The following is a 19875-nucleotide window of genomic DNA, read 5'->3' as shown; positions in this document are numbered from 1 at the left end:
CGTCAAAAGAAAGGCCCTTGGGAACTCCCAATTTTGTTTTCACAGCGGGAAGGATTGTATTCTCTTCTTCCCTCAAATGCAACCCCTTTTCTTTTCTCTGGAAATACATTCCCACTTTTTCTCTTTGTTTTTTTAAGGAAAGTTGTGAAATTGTTAGGCAAATATAAATAATTTGTAAGTAGGCTACTCGTGTTATATTCAAAACTATCATGTAAATTAGCGATGTTAATGCATCTTTCATATTTCTTTCTATCTCCAATTCTTCAGTAGAATTTCTAAGTCGGGAAAATATTTATAATCGCAAATGTTACAGATATGCTACCTGACGTGAGATAGAAGACTCATAACTCAGTAAATGGAGAATGGCCATTTAACAATGGTTACCTACTGGGCCTGCATGCCCCGTTGTTATGGGTTACTGTACTTGCACTCTCGATCAAGAGTCTTCGGTCCAATGCAACCATGGCGTTACTTGTTTCCCCTTTTAATTTTTTTCCCACATATGCTTTGCCGACTCTACTTAACAAGGGACAACGTGATAAGGCTGAACAAATGGAGTAAAAATCACAACAGAAAATGCTACAACCACCGTTATGGAGATCGGGGGAGAGGGAATCTGTTGAGGAGAAGAAGGCAGCATGTCGAGAAGCAAGTCGGGGGTTTGGAGGGAATCTAAAATAGGGACATCCCAAGAAAGAAGTAAATAAATGAGTTTAAAAAAAGAATAAAAAAATCTAAATGCCACAGTAGCATTTCCACGTCAAGCAGGAAGCAAAAATAGGACAATATAACGGTGGCTGTATCATTACTCTACGTGAGAACATGGGATTTATATTTTTGTTGTTTAGTTATCTTCAATCTTGACGATTATGTTGTCTATTTTTATTGTAAATATTTATGCAGTGCTGTAAATATATTTAAGACTTGTATTATTGTTATTTTGAAATATAGATTATATATATAATTAATTTATCTATATATAAATTATTTAAAACTATATTAATATTAAAACCTCGACTAAAACCGTCACTATAACAGTTTTCAAAACTTTGTACATGACATTGGAAGGATATAAACATTTATTACCGAAAGGATAACTGCCCAATAACCTCGAAAGAGATGTTTTTACTTTATTTTTAATAAATAAAGTTTGTATATCTCCTAACTTGAATTTAAAATATGCGATTACGAAGTTATCACATCAAACAAAAGATATTAAGGACTATTTATATCACTCAGTATGACAGACCCAATCTCAAAAATAGTCTTGAGTTCGATCCCTTCCCAATTTCCAATATCAATAAAAAGAGAAAAAAAAAAAGTGTGACAGCAGGGTCCATCTTCTTTTATGATTAGTGAAATCTTTATTATTTTCACTGACAAGATGCCTAAGATGTTTTCACAAACCTCCAAATCTCATTTATTTTTTAGTTGCTAAGTGATTGGGTGTGTGTGGTGACGTGAAACACGCTCAAAACAAACTGAGTCAAGAGATGTGACCCGCTAATTTCCTCATCAATAATTCATTTCACAGGGGGCCACAGGCCCACAGCAATGCTAAAGTATTTATTCGATGTCACTTCGAAGCGCATTTCCAAGCTAAAAACAAAACGGTAAAAAGAAGAGAGGAAACGAATCATGTTGACAATACTGACAAAAAAAAGTAAGAATTTTGAGGCATGTTTCGAACACTATTTTGAAGTGACGAGTGCTCATACCATAAAGAGTTTGCTGTTAGGTACGCTACAAATAATTGACCTTCAAAATATAATAAATTAAATTACCAATTTCATACCACAATTTTAAAGTTCTATTTATATAATTTTTAAGATGTAAAAGTTTCACATATTTATTTTTAAAAAATTGATATCTGAGATTTATTTTTGTCAACGTAGCAATACTTTTTGTAACATGGTAGTTATTACTTCTTTCCTCTAAATGAGAGTTAAGTGCAGCTGAGGATTTGAATATATAAAGCTGATGTCTCATGACCACGCACCCAAAAGCAACGTATATAAGGGAGTACATGAATCTTGAATCACGTATGCCCAAATCAAAATGGAAAAAAGGAAAGCTAAAAGATAGGGGATAAAGTTGATGTTGACCATTACTTTTTATTGCAATTCAGTCTTGATGTTGAATGCTCGAACGTACAGTAATCTCCACTAATCGTGCACTTTTATAAGTTGCGTGGAATATGACTTTCAGCACGATGCTATCATTCCACTTTAAAATTATTTTTTTATTAATTATTATTTTTTATTCTATTTTATTTTTATTAAAATAATTATCTTATTTATTATTCATATACTACATATTTATTATAAAAAATAAAATAAAATAAAATAAATATAGTGTATAAGAACGATAAATAAATTATTAAAAAATATAAGAAATATAAAAAATTAAGTATAATTTGTGACGTAAGAAGAATGAGTAGGACTCTATATATATACATATATACTTCCGAGTTAATCCCCGTACGTCAATAATTGATTTCAAATGGAGGGCCACACCAATGCTGAAATATTGGACGGGTTCCAGCTTTATGAAAAAGTAATATGAAAAAAATGAAGAAAAGGAAAAGTAAGATGAGCATTCCAGTCAAAATAAATTAAAATAAAAAAATAAAAATAAAAGAAGATCAGACGCGGAAGTCTCTCTTCATATAACCTTTTTTTTTTCATATATGATAATCATAAGATAAATATGCAATTTTATAAAAATAAATTTAGTTAGATGTGATACATTAGATTATAGAATGATGATATCTATAGTTTCAATCTTCTTCTTTTTGTGTTTCAAGACGTCATATTGTGGCATCTATCTAGAATTTAAACACAAAACTGCAAATTAAAGCGTATTACAAAATTCATGGCAATAAAAATTTAAGTAATGCAAGGAACACTAGATTTGATAACTATTAATAAAAGTCTATTCTTAAAACGATAATTAAATATTACAATTAATTCAGGTGCTAATACAAACCAGACAGTACTTACCCAAACAAGTGGTTAGACTTCACTTATCTCTATATCAGAACTATCATCCCCTCCAATGGGTGCACCATCGTCTTCATGAACAGGAAAGTTCAAAACGACTGGAAGCTGCAACTCCAATGAAGTTATGGTAGTCGTCGTGCTATCCTCAAATGGCTCTCTAGGCATTCCAGTTTGTTGAAGCCGCAGTGCATAATTTAGGTCATACAACACATCGTGCATAGTCGGCCTCTCAATACTAAATGCCTTCAAACACTTTTCTACAATAACACCAAATATTCTCAATGAACTAGGTTTAATTTTACCAACAAGTATTGGATCGATAATGTTCTCGAGTTGGTCTTTCTTTTGCCACAGCATCCCCCACTCTGCTAAGTTCACCTCATCCAACTGAGATGACTGTATAATAGCCGGTCTGGCACAGAGAACTTCAAGAAGTACAACTCCAAATGAGTATACATCAGATTTCTCTGTCAATTGTAGGGTTGTAAGGTATTCTGGATCAAGATAACCAAAGCTACCTTTTACACCCATGGTGAAGTTGTCTGGATCGGGAAGGCCGGATTTCGAAAGGCCAAAGTCAGCAACTTTAGCCACATAATGTTCATCGAGCAGGATGTTTGTTGACTTCACGTCACGGTGAATGATTCCTCCAGCCTGACCAGTGTGTAGATAGTGTAGACCTTTTGCCGCACCGATGCAGATTTCTAGTCTTTGCTCCCAAGATAATTCAGACACTGAAGTTGATCTCTCATAATTGTCATCTGAATGATAGAGGTGATCTCTCAGAGTCCCCTTTTCCATAAACTCGTAAACCAATATCATCTCATGCCATTCATCGCAATATCCAATCAAAGAAACAAGATGGCGGTAACGAATCTGAGACAACACCATGATCTCCGTTTGGAATTCCTCCCAACCCTGCCCATGTCCTGGATCACTTCGTTTCACAGCCACTTTGGTACCATTTTTAAAAGTACCATTTTTAAGAGTTCCTTCATAGACTTTTCCGAATCCACCCTCACCAATCAATAGCTTTGCATTGAAGTTCTTCGTTGCACTCAGTATATCAGAAAAGGGTATCCTTAAACTAAGGTTTAGACTAGGAGCAAGGGAAGCATTAGGACCTCTTTGAGTCAACCTGTTGTGCGAACTAAACCCTCCATACAGAGGCACTTCCAAAATATGATCATGCCCTGATTTCCTCAATTTCAAACCCAACACCACCAATATTACCAAAATGAAAAAAGCCCCACTACATGCAGGACCAATTATAGCAGGGGAGAGTTTCTTTTTCCCTACTTCAATTTCCCTAGGAGGAGTGAAACCTGATTGGTTCACTACCTCCAGAATCTCCAACCCATTCAAAAAGGCATTATGTATCCGAGAGTCTTCCACTCGGCTGATACTAGCATTCACAAATCCCAAACCATCGGAATCAACCACAAAATCGATGTAAAATGGAACAACGCCCATCCTCTCTGTTATATTGTAAGGATTGATCTCCAAACTGAAATTTCTATTGATAGAGAGATTGAACCACAAGTCATTAGGTGTTGCACTTACTATGTCAGAGAAATGGACCCGAAGAAAGTTCTTAGAATTCTTATTGACAGGAAAACTCCAAGTTATCTTTGGAAAACTAGAGTTGCTGCTACTATCTTTAAATTGTTTCGCCGTCTGATACACAAAAGTTGGGGCAATATACTTGGTGATCCTTTCTGGTAAGTAATTAGGCGTTTCATCTTTGTACTTATCAGATGTTTCATTTTTTGGGCTCTGTAAGTAATCATTGTCTGGATCCCAATTCCTCCATAACTCATCGGGCTGGGACGTAGAGTCGGCGCCAACATCGATCCTATGGACTTTATGCAGAACCTTGGAGCTCAAACGACTGTAATTACTCTTAGCTCCTTGAGAAGTAATGTAAGGGGCCTCATCAGGGATGAAGCTCTCGGGGCCAAGAAAAACTTCTATGGCATTCACAAAAGCCGAAGATGTCTCGTAGGGTATGAAGTAGATTTTAAATTCACCTTTTGGGATGGTGAGCAAGAATTCCTCAATCTTTGGAGAACTAGCAACGTTTCGGAAGCTATAGTTCATCAAAAGTGAAAGCCCAGAAACCGAAACATTGAACCGAGCAAGCCCAGAAACCGAAACATTGAACCGAGCAACAGACATATCAGTATGTGACAAGAAAACAAAGAAATGGAGGCGTACAATGTATGTGCCATCCTGGTTGATGTCAAACCTATATAAAGACGGGTGTTTGAAAATTATTGCCGTTTGATAAAGAGGTGAGCTGCTTGTTGATGAGTTGCTGTTTTTGACAGTTTCTCCCTTTCCGAGTAAGAAATCCCGGTCGTCAACGAAGACTCGGCTATCGACGGTGGTGTTGGAATGTGCTCCACAGTTGATGAAGTAATTATCAGGAGGAGAGTAAGCTGAGGAGAGAACCAGAAGTGAGGAGATACGAAGAGATATGAAGAGACAGAGTCGGAAAAGAAGCTTATGGGAGGGAAGAACTTCCATAAATTTTCTGGTAAGGATTGCTACTTTTCAGTGGTTATGAATATCTGAAAATGGAATAAAGCTGGCGATCATCATGAAATTCATGGATGGACATGTATAGTAGTGGAAATCTTAAAGAAAGACTATGACTTGGAAATATGTCATCATTCCACTAATTTCATAAAGAAGGGCAAAAAGAAAGAAAGAAAGAAAAAGAGGTGGGAAACCGAGAAGCCACCACAAGAGAGTAAAGAAAGGGGTAAAAGAGATATTGGTGCTATAGCATGGGAAAACAATAATTGATATCTAATCTAGAAAAAAGCTGCACGTTCTATTCCTGAGTAATAATTGAACCGAGCCATCGGCGGGTACTAAGCGGTTAGCCGAACGAGCCATGGGAGGGTGAGAGTTGGTGATTTGTTGGTTGTCGGTTTGTGCGTCTACCGTGGGCTGTGACAGTGGGGAAGACGGGGGGTTGTTGGGTTCGACAATGGTGGTGATGGGTGCGACAGTGGTTGGCTTGGCTTAGAGCAGAGGGTTGGGGCTGGATGTGTTGCAGGACAGAGCACGGAGGCCTCGGCAGCATGAGGTGGTGTCTAGCATGACCATAACAGGGTCCTCCATGGCCTGACCGTGCGTGGGCTGGGAGGTGCGACACTGGGGAAAACTTGCGCGTGGGACTTCAACGTGGCTGGATTGCGGGGTGGTGAAAACTTACGAAGAGAGAGAGAGAGAGAGAGAGAGAGATTGTGAGGAAATAAACTGTAGAGACGTGGGGAAAGTAGAGACTGGAAGGAGTGAAAATCGGGAGTGAGCGAGCAACCGACGGGGGAGGGGAGAAAGGAAAAAGAAAAAGTACTTTATGACGTCAAAACGAAGTCGTTTCTGGCGGGTGGGCTCTCGTCCTGGGCCGGTTCTGAGTATGGGCCTAGTATTACATTCTCTCTCTCATTTTAACTCTTAAAAGATCTAAATGAAAAACGCACTAAATGTTTTAAATAACATTACAAGAATGGCATTGAATTGTTTGTTGTGAATTAAATTTTAGATAATTATATATATATATATATATATGAACTCCAATTCAAGAAAATCACCACAAAATTGACAAAATTGAGGTGTATATTAGATACTTTTCTCATAGTTATCTATGAACTTGTATCTTTAAGATCAAATTCTAATTTTTATAAAAAGTTATTTTATTTTTAAATCGGTATATAAAGTACACAATAGACATCATTATAATTCTCAAACTATTTTTTGGTTAAAAATATTTCCTCTCCAAAAAAATAGTACTGAGTAATAAAATTGGAGTGGAGTTATCTTTAAAAAATAAAAAAAATGCAACCTTCTAACAACTTTAACGGTTAAGATCAATGGTTTCTTTGCATCAGTCCCAAAAACGAAAATTGCTAGAGAGAGGTCGGTGCTCTAATATATAACTAAAACGTTGATTTTCCTGCATATGTGATGGTTAAAAAATTTCACAAATGATAGTATAAATCCTATTTATATTTTTTCTTTACAAGATTCATTCTATTAGTATTTTTTTTTTAAATTAAAATTTTGAATTTTAAATTTTAAATTTAATAATTTTTAGCTAAATAAATCAAATGTAGGAAAGTAAATATTTTGTAAATTTCTCTTAAATACATTTAACAATTTTCTTCCTTTAATGATCATAGTCTTTCTCCTCCTTTAAATTGCTCAAACTTTAAGGTCGTGCCGAACCAATTTTGGCATTTGTAAGAGGTTGGGGATAATTAAGAACATGAAATCAAAGTGATTGACAGGTCACTTATATCAAGATTTAATTTTAGCGGTTGTTGAAATGAACCTTAACGAGGGTGTTGTCGAAATGCAAGATCTGAACAACTTCCTGTCTAATTTCTCCGTCAATAATTGATGGTTTCAAATGGAGGGCCACACCAATGCTATTTGAGGGCCACACCAATGCTAAATCATTGGACGGATAATATTTTAGTGAAAAGTAAGCATCCCATTCCAAAAGCGAAAAATTAATAAGAAGAGATATGGCCCCCATTGCATTGAGGTGAGACCCAACTCTTAAATCTTTTCATATTACTTTTTCCATAAGATATATTTTTAAAAGGCTTCAGAAACTTTCAATAACATCTTACATCCACAACTTCCCAAACTATAATTTTCCAAACAAGCCAGAAATGTAATACAAATCGGCATGACTAATAATTGGATTTAGACTTCACTTACCTCTATATCAGAACTATCATCCTCTCCAATGAGTCCATTATCATCTTTATTGGCAGGAAAATTCAAAACAACTGGAAGCTGCAACTCCAATGAAGTTATGGTAGTCGTCGTGCTTTCCTCAAATGGCTCTCTAGGCATCCTAGTTTCCTGAAGCCGTAGTGCATAATTTAAGTAATATAGCACATCCTCCATAGTTGGCCTCTCAGTACTATTTGCCCTCAAACACTTCTCTGCAATATCACCAAATATTCTCAGCGAACTTGGCTTGATTTTACCAATAAGCACCGGATCGATAATTCTCTCCAGTTGGCCTTTGCTTTGCCATTGCATCCCCCATTCAGCTAAGTTCACCTCTTCCTGTTGATTAGGTGACTTTATAATGACTGGTCTAGCACAAAGAACTTCAAGAAGTACAACTCCAAAAGAGTATACATCAGACTTCTTTGTCAACTGTAAAGTAGTGAGGTATTCTGGATCAAGATAACCAAAGCTACCCTTTACACCCGTGGGGACGTTGTCCAGATCGGGAAGGCCGGATTTCGAAAGGCCGAAGTCGGCAACTTTAGCCACATAACGTTCATCGAGAAGAATGTTTGTTGACTTAACGTCACGGTGAATGATTCCTCCAACCGGACCAGTGTGTAGATAGTGTAGGCCCTTTGCAGCACCAATGCAAATTTCTAGTCTTTGCTTCCAAGACAATTCAGACCGTGAAGTTGATTTCTCAGAGTTGTTATCTGAATGATAGAGGTGATCTCTGAGAGTCCCATTTTTCATGAATTCATAAACCAGTATCATCTCACGCCGTTCATCACAATATCCAATCAAAGAAACAAGATGGCGGTGGCGGATTTGAGATAACACCATGATCTCTGTTTGGAACTCCTCCAGACCCTGCCCATGTCCTGGTTCGCTTCGTTTCACAGCCACTTTCCTGCCATCTTTAAGTGTTCCTTCGTAGACTTTCCCAAATCCACCCTCCCCAATCAATAGCTTTGCACTGAAGTTCTTAGTTGCATGCTGTAATTTAGCAAAAGGTACCCGTAAACTGAGGTTTAGACTAGGAGAAAGAGAAGCATTAGGACCTCTTTGAGTCAACCTGCCATGCGAGCTAAACCCTCCGTACAGAGGCACTTTCAAAATCTGATCATGCCCTGGTTTCTTGAATTTCAAACCCAACACCACTAATATTACCAAGATGAAAAAAGCCCCACTACATGCAGGACCAATTATAGCAGGGGAGAGTTTCTTTTTCCCTACTTCAATTTCCCTAGGAGGAGTGAAACCTGATTGGTTCACTACCTCCAGAATCTCCAGCCCATTCAAAAAGGCATTTTGTATCCGAGAGTCCTCCACTCGGCTGATACTAGCATTCACAAATCCTAAACCATCAGAATCAACCACAAAATCGATGTAAAATGGAACAACGCCCATCCTCTCTGTTATTTTGTAAGGATTAATCTCCAAACTGAAATTTCTATTGATAGAGAGATTGAACCACAAGTCATTAGGTGTTGCACTTACTACGTCAGAGAAATGGACCCGAAGAAAGTTCTTAGAATTCTTATTGACAGGAAAACTCCAAGTTATCTTCGGAAAACTAGAGTTGCTGCTACTATCTGTAAATACTCTGGCTGTTCGATACACAAAAGCTGGGGCAATATACTTGGTGATCCGTTCTGGTACGTAATTAGGCGTGACACCTTTGTATAGCTTAGACGCTTCATTTTTTGGGCTCTGTAAGTAATCATAATCTGGATCCCAACTCCTCCATAACTCATCCTGCTAGGATATAGAGTCTTCGCCAACGTCGATCCTATGGACTTTATGCAGAACCTTGGAGCTCAAATGACTGTAGTTATTCTTAGCTCCTTGAGAAGTAATGTAAGGGGCCTCATCAGGGATGAAGCTCTCGGGGCCGAGAAAGACTTCTATGGCATTCACAAAAGCCGAAGAATTCTGGTAAGGTACGAAGAAAATTTTAAATTTACCTTTTGGAATGGTGAGCAAGAATTCCTCAATCTTTGGAGAACTAGTCATGTTTTGGAAGCTATAGTTTGTCAAAAGTGAATGCCCAAAAACCGAAACATTGAATCGAGGAATAGGCCGATCAGTATACAGTGACATGAAAACAAAGAAATGGAGGCGTACAATGTATGTACCAGTCTGGTAGATGTTGAACTTATATAAAGCCTGGTGTCGGAAAATTCTTGCCGCTTGATATAGATCAAGTGAAGTGCTTGCTGTTGGGTTGTTGTTTTTGACAGTTTCTGCCTTTCCGACTAAGAAACCCCGATCACCAATGAAAACTCGGGTTCTGGTACCCGAGGTAGTGACGTTGGTTTTGGAGTTTGCTCCACAATTAATGAAGTAATTATCAGGAGGAGAGTAAGCTGAAGAGATGAGCATAAGTGAGGTGATATGAATAGGTAAGAGAAGACTGAGTCGGAATAAAAGCTTATGGGAGGGAAGAACTTCCATAGATATTTTGGTAAGGATTGCTACTTTTTCAGTGGTTATGGGTATATGAGAATAGAATAAAAGTGGTGACAATCATGAAATTCAGGGATATGCATGTATAGCAAAGAAAATCTTAAAGAAAGACTATGACTTGGACATTAATTATTCTACCTATTTCGTAAAGAAAGACAGTGTTAGTATAAAGGCAGAGTCAAGAGGCCCACAAAAGTATGGTTTTCCTTTTTTATGTTTTTGTTCTTTTTTGTGATACAGGGATGGGTTTCAAACTCTAATTTTTTATTTGGAGAATCAAATTATATGGGACATTAGACTCGTAATTGGCATGGTTTTCCTTTTAGTTATTATATGTAGTAAAGAATATAATATAATAAAATAAAATTTTTGCTACTGGAAAGTTAGTGTCGGCAATGTACTATACTACTTACAAATCGAGTAATACTACTTACAAGTAAGTGTATAGACTCGCCTTTTATACTATTGGACAACATCAATCATAACAAATTAAATAAAAATATTTTTTATATTAATAATTGATTTGATAGATTTTCATTTGTTATGGTTGGATAATGTGTTGAGATGAGATAAGACGAAATGAATTGAGATAAAAGTTGAAAGTTAAAAAAATATTATTAGAATATTATTTTTTTATATTATTATTTGTTTTATGTTTTTAAAAAAATTGAATTGTTTATTATAATTTATGTAAAAATTTATAAAAATTATAATTATGAGATGAGATGAGAAACTGAACCTTAATTGAGATACGCATATTTTATATCAATAAGCATGCTATATAATATTTTAAGAAAATTACTAAAATGTTAGATTGGTTTAAGAAGGATTCTTAATTTCTCTTGTTTGGAAAGAGAAATAGCAAAATCTATTAATAATGGTGTTACAACACGAGGTTATAATTTATATTATAAGGTGATTATTTAATCTTTCATTATTAATTGAATATGCCATTTTATCTCCAAGTGACTTTAGGCATAAGCTTTTAATACATTCCAAATAGCTATTGATAAATGGGAAGGACTTAAAATTGTCTTTTAGCTGAGTCAAGATGTGACATGACTAAGTTCACAGGGGGGCCACAGCAATGCTACATTTATTGGACGTGTCATTTCAAGTAATATGAAGTGCATTTTCCAAGCTAAAAACAAAAAAGAGGGAATCGAATCATGTTGACAATACCGAGAAAAAAAAAATCAGAACTAAATACGGATTTTAACGATAATGTGGGTGTGGTGTAAAATTCTTCTTATAGAATTATTCATTTTAAAGTGACGAGTGTTCATCCAATAAAGAGTTTGCTATTAGCTACGCTATAGGTAATTTACCTCCAAATTATAAAAAAAAGCAAATCACCAATTTCATACCACAATTCTAAAGTTTATTATTCAAAATAAAAAATGATTTATATTTTAAGATATATAAGTTTTACGCACACATTATTCTTAACAAGTGAAGATTATATATCTCATAACTTGAATTTCAAATAAGCAATCAGGTAATTATCATATCAAATAAAAGACATCAGGAGCTCTGTTTATATCACTTAGATATGACAGCAGGGGCCATCTTCTTCTATGTTTAGAAAAATCTTCATTATTTTCACTGATTTAGCTATTAAAGACGTTTCCACGAATCTCCAAATCCCATTTTTCTTTGATTGCGAGTGATTGCGTGTGTGGTCATGTGAAACACGTTCATAACAAACTGAGTCAAGATCTGACCCGATCATTTCCTCATCAATAATTCATCTCACAGGGGGCCACAGCAATGCTATATTTATTCGATGTGTCACTTGGAAGTAAATATGAAGCGCATTTTCCAAGCTAAAAACAAAACGGTAAAAACAAGAGAGGAAACGAATCATGTTGACAATACTGGAAAAAAAAAAGGTAAGAATTTTGAGGGATGTTTCGAACACTATTTTGAAGTGACGAGTGTTCATACCATAAAGAGTTTGCTGTTAGATACGCTACAAATAATTTACTTCCAAAATATAATAAATTAAATCAACAATTTCATACCATAATTTTAAAGTTCTATTTATATAATTTTAGAATATGCAAGTTTTACATATTTATTTTTAAAAAATTTTGATTTTTGAGATTTATATTAAAAAAATTATTTTTTATAATAGATCCTATTTCTTTTCCTATCTTAAACTTGTATCTAATATTACTCATTTAAAATTTTTCTTTTACAAAATTGCATTTTTGCAAACTTAGTAAGAGTTTCACGCCTTCTTTTAGGGAAGATAACATCTTGAAGCTTTTATATTAGTCTTAGGTCTGGTTTTGATGATGAGTTAAGTTGAAATCATTTGTGAATAACAGTAAAATAATTTGTGAATAGTAATAAAATTATTTGTGAGTAATAGTAACACGGTTTAAGTTAAAATATTTTATGAGATTTTGAAAAATTATAGAGAAAAAGTTAAGCAAAAATATTATAAAATTAAAATATTATTAGAATATAATTTTTTAATATTATTTTTATTTTGAATTTTGAAAAAAGTTGAATTATTTTATATGTTTTGTTTTAAAGTTGAGAAAAGTTGTACTAATTAGGTAGTGATTTATACAAACTAATATAATTTTATATGATACGTTTGATTTACTTTATAATAAAAAATAATTAACAGTATAACGTATCACATGCAACCACATCAATAAGTTTAATTTTGTAAAATTACTTTGTAACTAAAATATTTATCTACCAAATATAGAAAAAAATTATTTTTTATTTTTATTCATACCCGTAACATGATCTGGTGCACAAGGAATGAGGCACGTGCAAGCTCCAACTAGTAGTAAGGAACAAGTATACATTGTAACTGAAATCCTTAAAGCTTTCAAGATCGCATACTTAGAGCTGGGTTAATCCTGCAACTAGCTGAGATTTTTAAATAGATCAAAGGAGATCCAATCATGAGTAAAAAATGTTCAAGTGTGACCCAAAAGGTCGCTGAAGTGCTTTTGAGGGGTGAGCTAAAGAGGAAGGCAGAATTGAAGACAATTTGGAGAGAAGAGTACATGTGTAAAGAATCTTAGCAGGGTGAAGTGTGCATTTTTTTTTTAGAGTAGATCTAACGAATCAGATTAAATCACGTCAGTTTATTAAATTATTTTTATATATATATTTTTTTTGTAAATATAGCAACACTTTTTCTAACACGGTAGTTATTACTTTGTTTACTCTAAATGAGAGTCACGTCTAGCTGAGGATTTGAATATATAAAGTTGATGTCTCGTGACCACGCACCCAAAAGCAACGTATACGAGGGATTACATGAATCCTGAATCACGTTTGCCCAAATCAATATGGAAAAAAGGAAAGCTAAAGGCGGGATAAAGTTGACGTTGATCATTACTTTTTATTTCAATTCAGTCTTGATGTTGAATGCTCGACGTACAGTAATCTCCACTAATCGTGCACTTTTTGTAAGTTGCGTGGAACATGACTTTCAGCACGATGCTGCTGATCATCCCACTTTAAAATTTTTCTTTTATTAATTATTATTTTTTATTCTATTTTATTTTTGTTAAAATAATTGTCTTACTTATTATCCATACACTACATACTTATTATAAAAAAATAAAATAAATTAAAATAAATATAATGTGTAAGGACTATAAATAAAATTATTAAAAAATATAATATATATAAAAAATTAAGTATAATTTGTGACGTAAGAAGAATATATATACATATATACTTCCGAGTTAATCCCCCGTATGTCAATAATTGATTTCAAATGGAGGGCCACACCAATGCTGAAATATTGGACGGGTTCCAGTTTTATGAAAAAGTAATATGAAAAAAATGAAGAAAAGAAAGAGTAAGATGAGCATTCCAGTCAAAATAAATTAAAACAAAAGAAGATCAGATGACCCATGACGCGGAAGTCTCACTTCATATAACTTTTTTTTTTTTCATATATGATAATCATAAGATAAATATGTAATTTTATAAAATTAAATTTAGTTAAATGTGATACGTTTGATTGTAAAATAATAATATCTATAATTTCAATCTTCTTCTTTCTATGTTTCTAGACATCATATTGTGGTATCTATCCAGAATTTAAACACAAAACTATAAATTAAAGCGTATTACAAAATTCATGGCAATAAAAATTTAAGTAATGCAAGGAACACTACATTTGATAACCATTAATAAAAGTTTATTCTTAAAACGATAATTAAATATTACAATTAATTCAGGTGCTAATACAAACCAGACAGTACTTACCCAAACAAGTGGTTAGACTTCACTTATCTCTATATCAGAATTATCATCCCCTCCAATGGGTGCACCATCGTCTTCATGAACAGGAAAGTTCAAAACGACTGGAAGCTGCAACTCCAATGAAGTTATGGTAGTCGTTGTGCTTTCCTCAAATGGCTCTTTAGGCATTCCAGTTTGTTGAAGCCGCAGTGCATAATTTAGGTAATACAACGCATCGTGCATAGTCGGCCTCTCAATACTAAATGCCTTCAAACACTTTTCTACAATAACACCAAATATTCTCAATGAACTAGGTTTAATGTTACCAACAAGTATTGGATCGATAATGTTCTTGAGTTGGCCTTTCTTTTGCCACAGCATCCCCCATTCTGCTAAGTTCACCTCATCCAGCTGAGATGACTGTATAATAGCCGGTCTAGCACAGAGAACTTCAAGAAGTACAACTCCAAATGAGTATACATCAGATTTCTCTGTGGATCACTTCGTTTCACAGTTGCTTTGATAGTATTTTTAAGAGTTCATTTGTAGACTTTCCAAATCCACCCTCACCAATTAATAGCTTTGCATTGAAGTTCTTCGTTGCACTCAGTATTTTAAAAAAAGGTACTCTAAAACTAAGGTTTAGATTAGGAGCAAGGGAAGCACTAGGACCCCTTTGAGTCAACCTACTACTAAACCCTCCATACAGAGGCACTCCCAAAATCTAATCATGCCCTGGTTTCTTGAATCTCAAACCCACTGCCACCGACATTACCAAAATGAAAAATGCCCCACTACATGTAGGACCAATTATAGCAAGGGAGAGTTTCTTTTTCCCTACTTCAATTTCCTTGGGAGGAGTGAAACCCGACTCCTTCACTACCTCTAGAATTTCCAGCCCATTCAAAAAGGCATCATGTATCCGAGAGTCCTCCACTTGGCTGATACTAGCATTCACAAATCCCAAACCATTGGAGTCAACCACAAAATTGATGTAAAATGAAACAACGCCCATCCTCTGATCAGTTATATTGTAAGGATTGATCTTCATACTGAAATTTCTATTGATATAGAGATTGAACCACAAGTCATTAGGTGTTGCAGTTAATTTGTCAGTGAAATGGACTCGAAGAAAGTTGATAGAATTCTTATTGATAGGAAAACTCCAAGTTATCTTTGGAAATTTGTCATCAGGAGTAGCTGATACTATTTGAAAATTGTTTGGCTGTATGATACACAAAAGCTGGGGCAATATACTTGGTGGTCCTGGTGCTATAGCATCTGGGAAAACAATAATTGATACCTAATCAAGAAAACTAAAAGTGTTGTACATTTTACTCCTGAGTAATAATTGAATCGAGCCGTGGGTGGGTATTAAGCGGTTAGCCGAATGAGTGATGTTGGCAAATTGGATTCAAGGATTTAGCATAAAGAGATGGAGCCTCACTAACTCTGAGATCGATCAAATATATATACACGGACTCAAAAAGTATCTGCAATTAATTATATGAATTCCCTTTACAGCTAAAATCAATCATGTCAGTCTTTAGTTTTGCACAAAATCTTATCAGTGCAAAATGAAGACAAATTACTTCAATGTTTTGAGTAGATAAGCATGACAGTTTCGATTTTTCTTAAACTTTCTTTTTACCCAAAAAGGGTTCCACATTCTCTAGCAGACAAACACGACAGTAATCATCGTTTTCCTCTTAACGTTTATTGTCTCTGAGCTACAATTTGCTCTCTACCCACATTGATAGTAACCGAATTGAAGCATAAACATAAGTTTAACTGTACGGCATCCTTTACACTAATATTAAACAAAGCAACACATCAAAATACAGTTGAAAAGGGCTGCTGAAAAAACGAATAAAAAAGATAGGACCAAACCCTCAAAGCAGTGGATGAGGATTATCTAGCAGCATCAACCCTTAGTTGAGAGAACACTCCACTATCGGTTGTATCCGAACCATCGACCTCTCCTCCTATCAACAAATCAGTATCCTCCCAGTCAGGGATGCTATTAGGCAAAGACAGCTCGACAAAAAAAGCATTTGTTGTTGTGTCCTCGTGCGGTTCTCTGTGCACAGCAGTTTGGTGAAGCTGTAATGCATACTCCAGGTCCCATATCACATCAAGCATCGTAGGCCTATTAGCTCCATCATCCTTCAAACACTTCTCAGTTGTTTCACCGAACTTTCTCAATGAATCAGGGTTAATGTCTCCCACTAACAATGGATCAATAATATTTTCGAGTTGCCCTTTCTTTTGCCAGTGCATCCCCCATTCAGCTAGGTTCATTTCCTCCCTCTTGGTTGAGTTAATAATAGCTGGTCTAGCACAAAGGGCTTCAAGCAGTACTACACCAAAGGAGTAGACATCAGATTTATCTGTGAACTGAAGGGATCTAAAATATTCAGGATCCATATAACCAAAGCTACCTTTTATGCCAACACTAAAATGGTCTGGATCATTGGGGCCTGATCTTGAAAGACCAAAATCAGCAACTTTAGCCACATAATTTTTATTCAGAAGAATGTTTGTTGACTTGACATCACGATGAATTATTCCCCCATTCGAACAGGTGTGAAGATAATGAAGACCTTTTGCTGAATCAATACAAATTTCGAGACGTTGCTTCCAAGACAATTTAGTCCTTTCAGATGATCTCTTAGACTTCTCATTCTGATCATAAAGATGATCTCTCAGTGTCCCATTTTCCATGAATTCATACACCAATATCATCTCAGACCTTTCTTCGCAGTATCCAATCAAGGAAACAAGATGGCGATGGCGAATTTTGGATAAGACCAAGACTTCTGTTTCGAATTCCGGAAGGCCCTGGCCATGTTTCGGATCACTTCGTTTCACCGCCACTGTCATTCCATTCTGAAGAGTCCCCTTGTAGACTTTCCCAAACCCACCCTCACCTATCAATAGTTTGGGGTCAAAGTTATGAGTGGCATCTTGTATTTGAAGAAGAGGCATCTTTAACTCCAAGTTTAAACTACGAATAGAAGATGCATTCGCTCTTCCTTTACGAGCAGTATCTTTTCCATGAAAAACTGGCCATGAACCCACACCATCATCACCTTGCTTTGCTTTCTTATATTTTATACCCAAAAGGAACAGCACTATTACAATGAAGACAAAGGCCACACCACATACGGTACCAACTATAACATAAACATGACTCCTATTTTCATTACCGGGAACATTGACCAAACTAGACTCCTTCATAAACTCCATAATCTCCACTCCATTCAGATAGGCAGTTTTATTTTTAGAATCCTGCCTCGGCCCTACACTAATATCCATGGATCCCGAGTCATCTGATTTAACTACCAAATCGTAGTAAAGTGGAGCAGCCAACAGATCAGTGTTATTATTTGTAGAGATCATGTGAGTGAAATTACCATAAAAATAGATATTGAAGAAGACATCACCAGCATTTTTACTGACAATATCGCAAAAGTGCAGCCGAACCAGATGCGTAGTGCTCCTACTCACGTTAAAACGCCACGTTATTTTCGAAGAATTTGATGACCCTTCGCTGCTATCTAAGCTCAATTCTCGGCATGTCTTGTAGACAAGATCCGATGCAGAATAATTATTTGCTCCATTAACATCATAGTTAAGCGTACCTTCATAAGGAACACAGGTTTTCCCAGATTCTCCTGGGAGTAGATATTTATCATCCGGCATCCAATTCCTCCAGAGTGAGTCGTTATTCTGTGGACCTCCAACATCGACCCTGTGGGTTGTAAGTAAAACCTGAGATCGTACACCATAGTATTTATCATTGCTCAGGCCACTGGGAGTAATTAGATCCAAGTGATCCTTGACGAACTCTTGATCTGGGACAAGAAAGACTTCGATGGCGCTTATGAAAGCAAAAGATTTTCTCCGAGGAGTAAAGTGGATGCTGAATTTGGTTGAATTGATAGTGAGCAAATATTCTTTAATCAAAGGTGAGTTTCTATTGTCTTCAATTCGAAAGTTTGACAACAGCGAGAAATTGAAGGCTGAAACATCGAAGTAGGCATCGGCCAGATTGGTCCTCCCGGAAGACAACGGAAAGAAATGGACACGAACATAATAAATGCCAAAATCAGTGATGTCAAAATCAAATGAAGATTGTTTTTTGAAAATTCTGGCAGTTTGATAGAGAGACGTATCTGTTGATGAGTTAGTGGTGACAATACTGATTGCAGAACTTGGTCCAACAGAGAAGGAGCCAAAATTCAGGTCACCCACGAATTCCCGACCACTCAATGATATGTTGGATACGGATCCACAATTGATAAAGTACTTGGTGGGAAGAGTAGAAGCTGATGAGAGAGGTAGAAAAGAAGGAAATTGGAGATTCAGGAGAGGGAAGAGAACCATGAAAAAATGAAGATTTTCCATGGACAATGGTTAGGAATTGCTACCCTTTTTCATTTGATCCCCTTTTCAGTGGGAGACGGAAGTGAACCTTAGCTGCATACGAGGAAGAAACAATGGTTGACAATAATCAAAATTTTGGACGGGATTTAGAAGTAAGTTTCTTGTTGACTTTGATGTCTGCAGTGTATAGGTTCCGTTCAGCTAAGTGTCTAGCATATAACGCCAAATGTGATGGCTGGCAGCTCAGGAAAAAAGAAGTAATATATGTCTGCATCAACCTTTCGTGGGATTGGGGTCAGAGATATTTCAACGTAAGAAAAGTCTTCCTATTTTCTTTCGAGAAATGCCTTTTGCAAGCACCGGATACAAGCGGCACGCAATCGGCCATTTAATAATATTTTTTTTTAAATTCTCTCTCCTCTCTCTTTTGTTATCCCACCTGCCCAACTTTTCTCTCTCCCTTCCCCCCAACTTTTCTCTCTTCCTTTCCGCCCAACTTTTGGAAGTAATAGGCCATCTGGTTTTGCTTTTAAAAGTGATTGGTAATCGGACTTGTGCTCAAAACTAAGGGTGAATTCGGTCCGGTCCGATGAGGTTTTACGGACCGGACCGGACCTATTCGGTCCAGGGTTTTCCCACCCTGGACCGGACCGAACTTCATACGGTCCGGTCCGGTCCTTTTCGGTCCGGTCCGGCCCGGTCGGTCCATTCGGTCCACCCTATGAGTTTTTTTTTTTTTTTTTTCAATGACATTTTGTTTAATACTTATGTAATTATATTGTGACATATTTAATATATATACATATAGTATACTATTATATATATTAGTAATACACTACTACTATTAGTAATAGTGATAATTATATATGTAACTATATCATGTAATAATAATAGTAATAATAGTAATATATGTAACTATATGTAATATTAATAACTAATACTATTAGTCTATTAGTACTAATAACTATACTAGTACTAATACTATAACTAATAAATATATGTAATGATAGTGATAATATATGTA

General features: G+C 35.7%; 4 protein-coding genes across 7 annotated transcripts; all 4 read right to left on the bottom strand.

The window, feature by feature from the left end:
* Window positions 1-2887: 2887 nt before the first annotated feature.
* Window positions 2888-6306, bottom strand: LOC122304977 (probable receptor-like protein kinase At2g23200). Of its 2 annotated transcripts, XM_043117246.1 has the most exons (2): window positions 3305-6306; window positions 2936-3182 (listed from the first exon to the last, which is right to left on the bottom strand). In XM_043117246.1, exons 1-2 carry the CDS (start codon window positions 5529-5531, stop codon window positions 3160-3162), a joined length of 2250 nt encoding a protein of 749 aa, XP_042973180.1. In that variant the 5' UTR covers window positions 5532-6306; the 3' UTR covers window positions 2936-3159. The 2 variants fall into 2 exon arrangements, with proteins under 2 accessions (XP_042973171.1, XP_042973180.1); XM_043117237.1 differs by having other exon boundaries at window positions 2888-6304.
* A 1222-nt stretch (window positions 6307-7528) lies between these two features.
* LOC122304961 (probable receptor-like protein kinase At5g59700) lies at window positions 7529-9176 on the bottom strand. The gene has a single exon (XM_043117226.1). It carries the CDS (start codon window positions 9174-9176, stop codon window positions 7728-7730), a length of 1449 nt encoding a protein of 482 aa, XP_042973160.1. The 3' UTR covers window positions 7529-7727.
* A 346-nt stretch (window positions 9177-9522) lies between these two features.
* On the bottom strand, window positions 9523-10356 carry LOC122304970 (probable receptor-like protein kinase At5g24010). The gene has a single exon (XM_043117229.1). The coding sequence runs from the start codon at window positions 10221-10223 to the stop codon at window positions 9528-9530; it is 696 nt and encodes a 231-aa protein (XP_042973163.1). The 5' UTR covers window positions 10224-10356; the 3' UTR covers window positions 9523-9527.
* A 5716-nt stretch (window positions 10357-16072) lies between these two features.
* On the bottom strand, window positions 16073-19047 carry LOC122304947 (probable receptor-like protein kinase At5g24010). 3 transcript variants are annotated; one of them, XM_043117213.1, is made up of 2 exons: window positions 16904-19047; window positions 16073-16822 (listed from the first exon to the last, which is right to left on the bottom strand). In XM_043117213.1, exons 1-2 carry the CDS (start codon window positions 18870-18872, stop codon window positions 16374-16376), a joined length of 2418 nt encoding a protein of 805 aa, XP_042973147.1. In that variant the 5' UTR covers window positions 18873-19047; the 3' UTR covers window positions 16073-16373. The 3 variants fall into 3 exon arrangements, with proteins under 3 accessions (XP_042973147.1, XP_042973152.1, XP_042973144.1); XM_043117218.1 differs by having other exon boundaries at window positions 16073-16804; window positions 16925-19047; XM_043117210.1 differs by having other exon boundaries at window positions 16073-19047.
* Window positions 19048-19875: the final 828 nt, after the last annotated feature.

Source organism: Carya illinoinensis, chromosome 1 (genome assembly GCF_018687715.1).
Source record: "Carya illinoinensis cultivar Pawnee chromosome 1, C.illinoinensisPawnee_v1, whole genome shotgun sequence".
Taxonomy (NCBI): Eukaryota; Viridiplantae; Streptophyta; class Magnoliopsida; order Fagales; family Juglandaceae; genus Carya; species Carya illinoinensis.
Note: the sequence above shows the minus strand (reverse complement) of the source record. Positions and strands in the feature narration are given on the sequence as shown.

Bases quoted from the DNA above. Each gene is read 5' to 3' on its own strand.
- LOC122304977 (XM_043117237.1), bottom strand. From the start codon at position 5,531: ATGGAAGTTCTTCCCTCCCATAAGCTTCTTTTCCGACTCTGTCTCTTC.
- LOC122304961 (XM_043117226.1), bottom strand. From the start codon at position 9,176: ATGGGCGTTGTTCCATTTTACATCGATTTTGTGGTTGATTCTGATGGT.
- LOC122304970 (XM_043117229.1), bottom strand. From the start codon at position 10,223: ATGGAAGTTCTTCCCTCCCATAAGCTTTTATTCCGACTCAGTCTTCTC.
- LOC122304947 (XM_043117210.1), bottom strand. From the start codon at position 18,872: ATGGAAAATCTTCATTTTTTCATGGTTCTCTTCCCTCTCCTGAATCTC.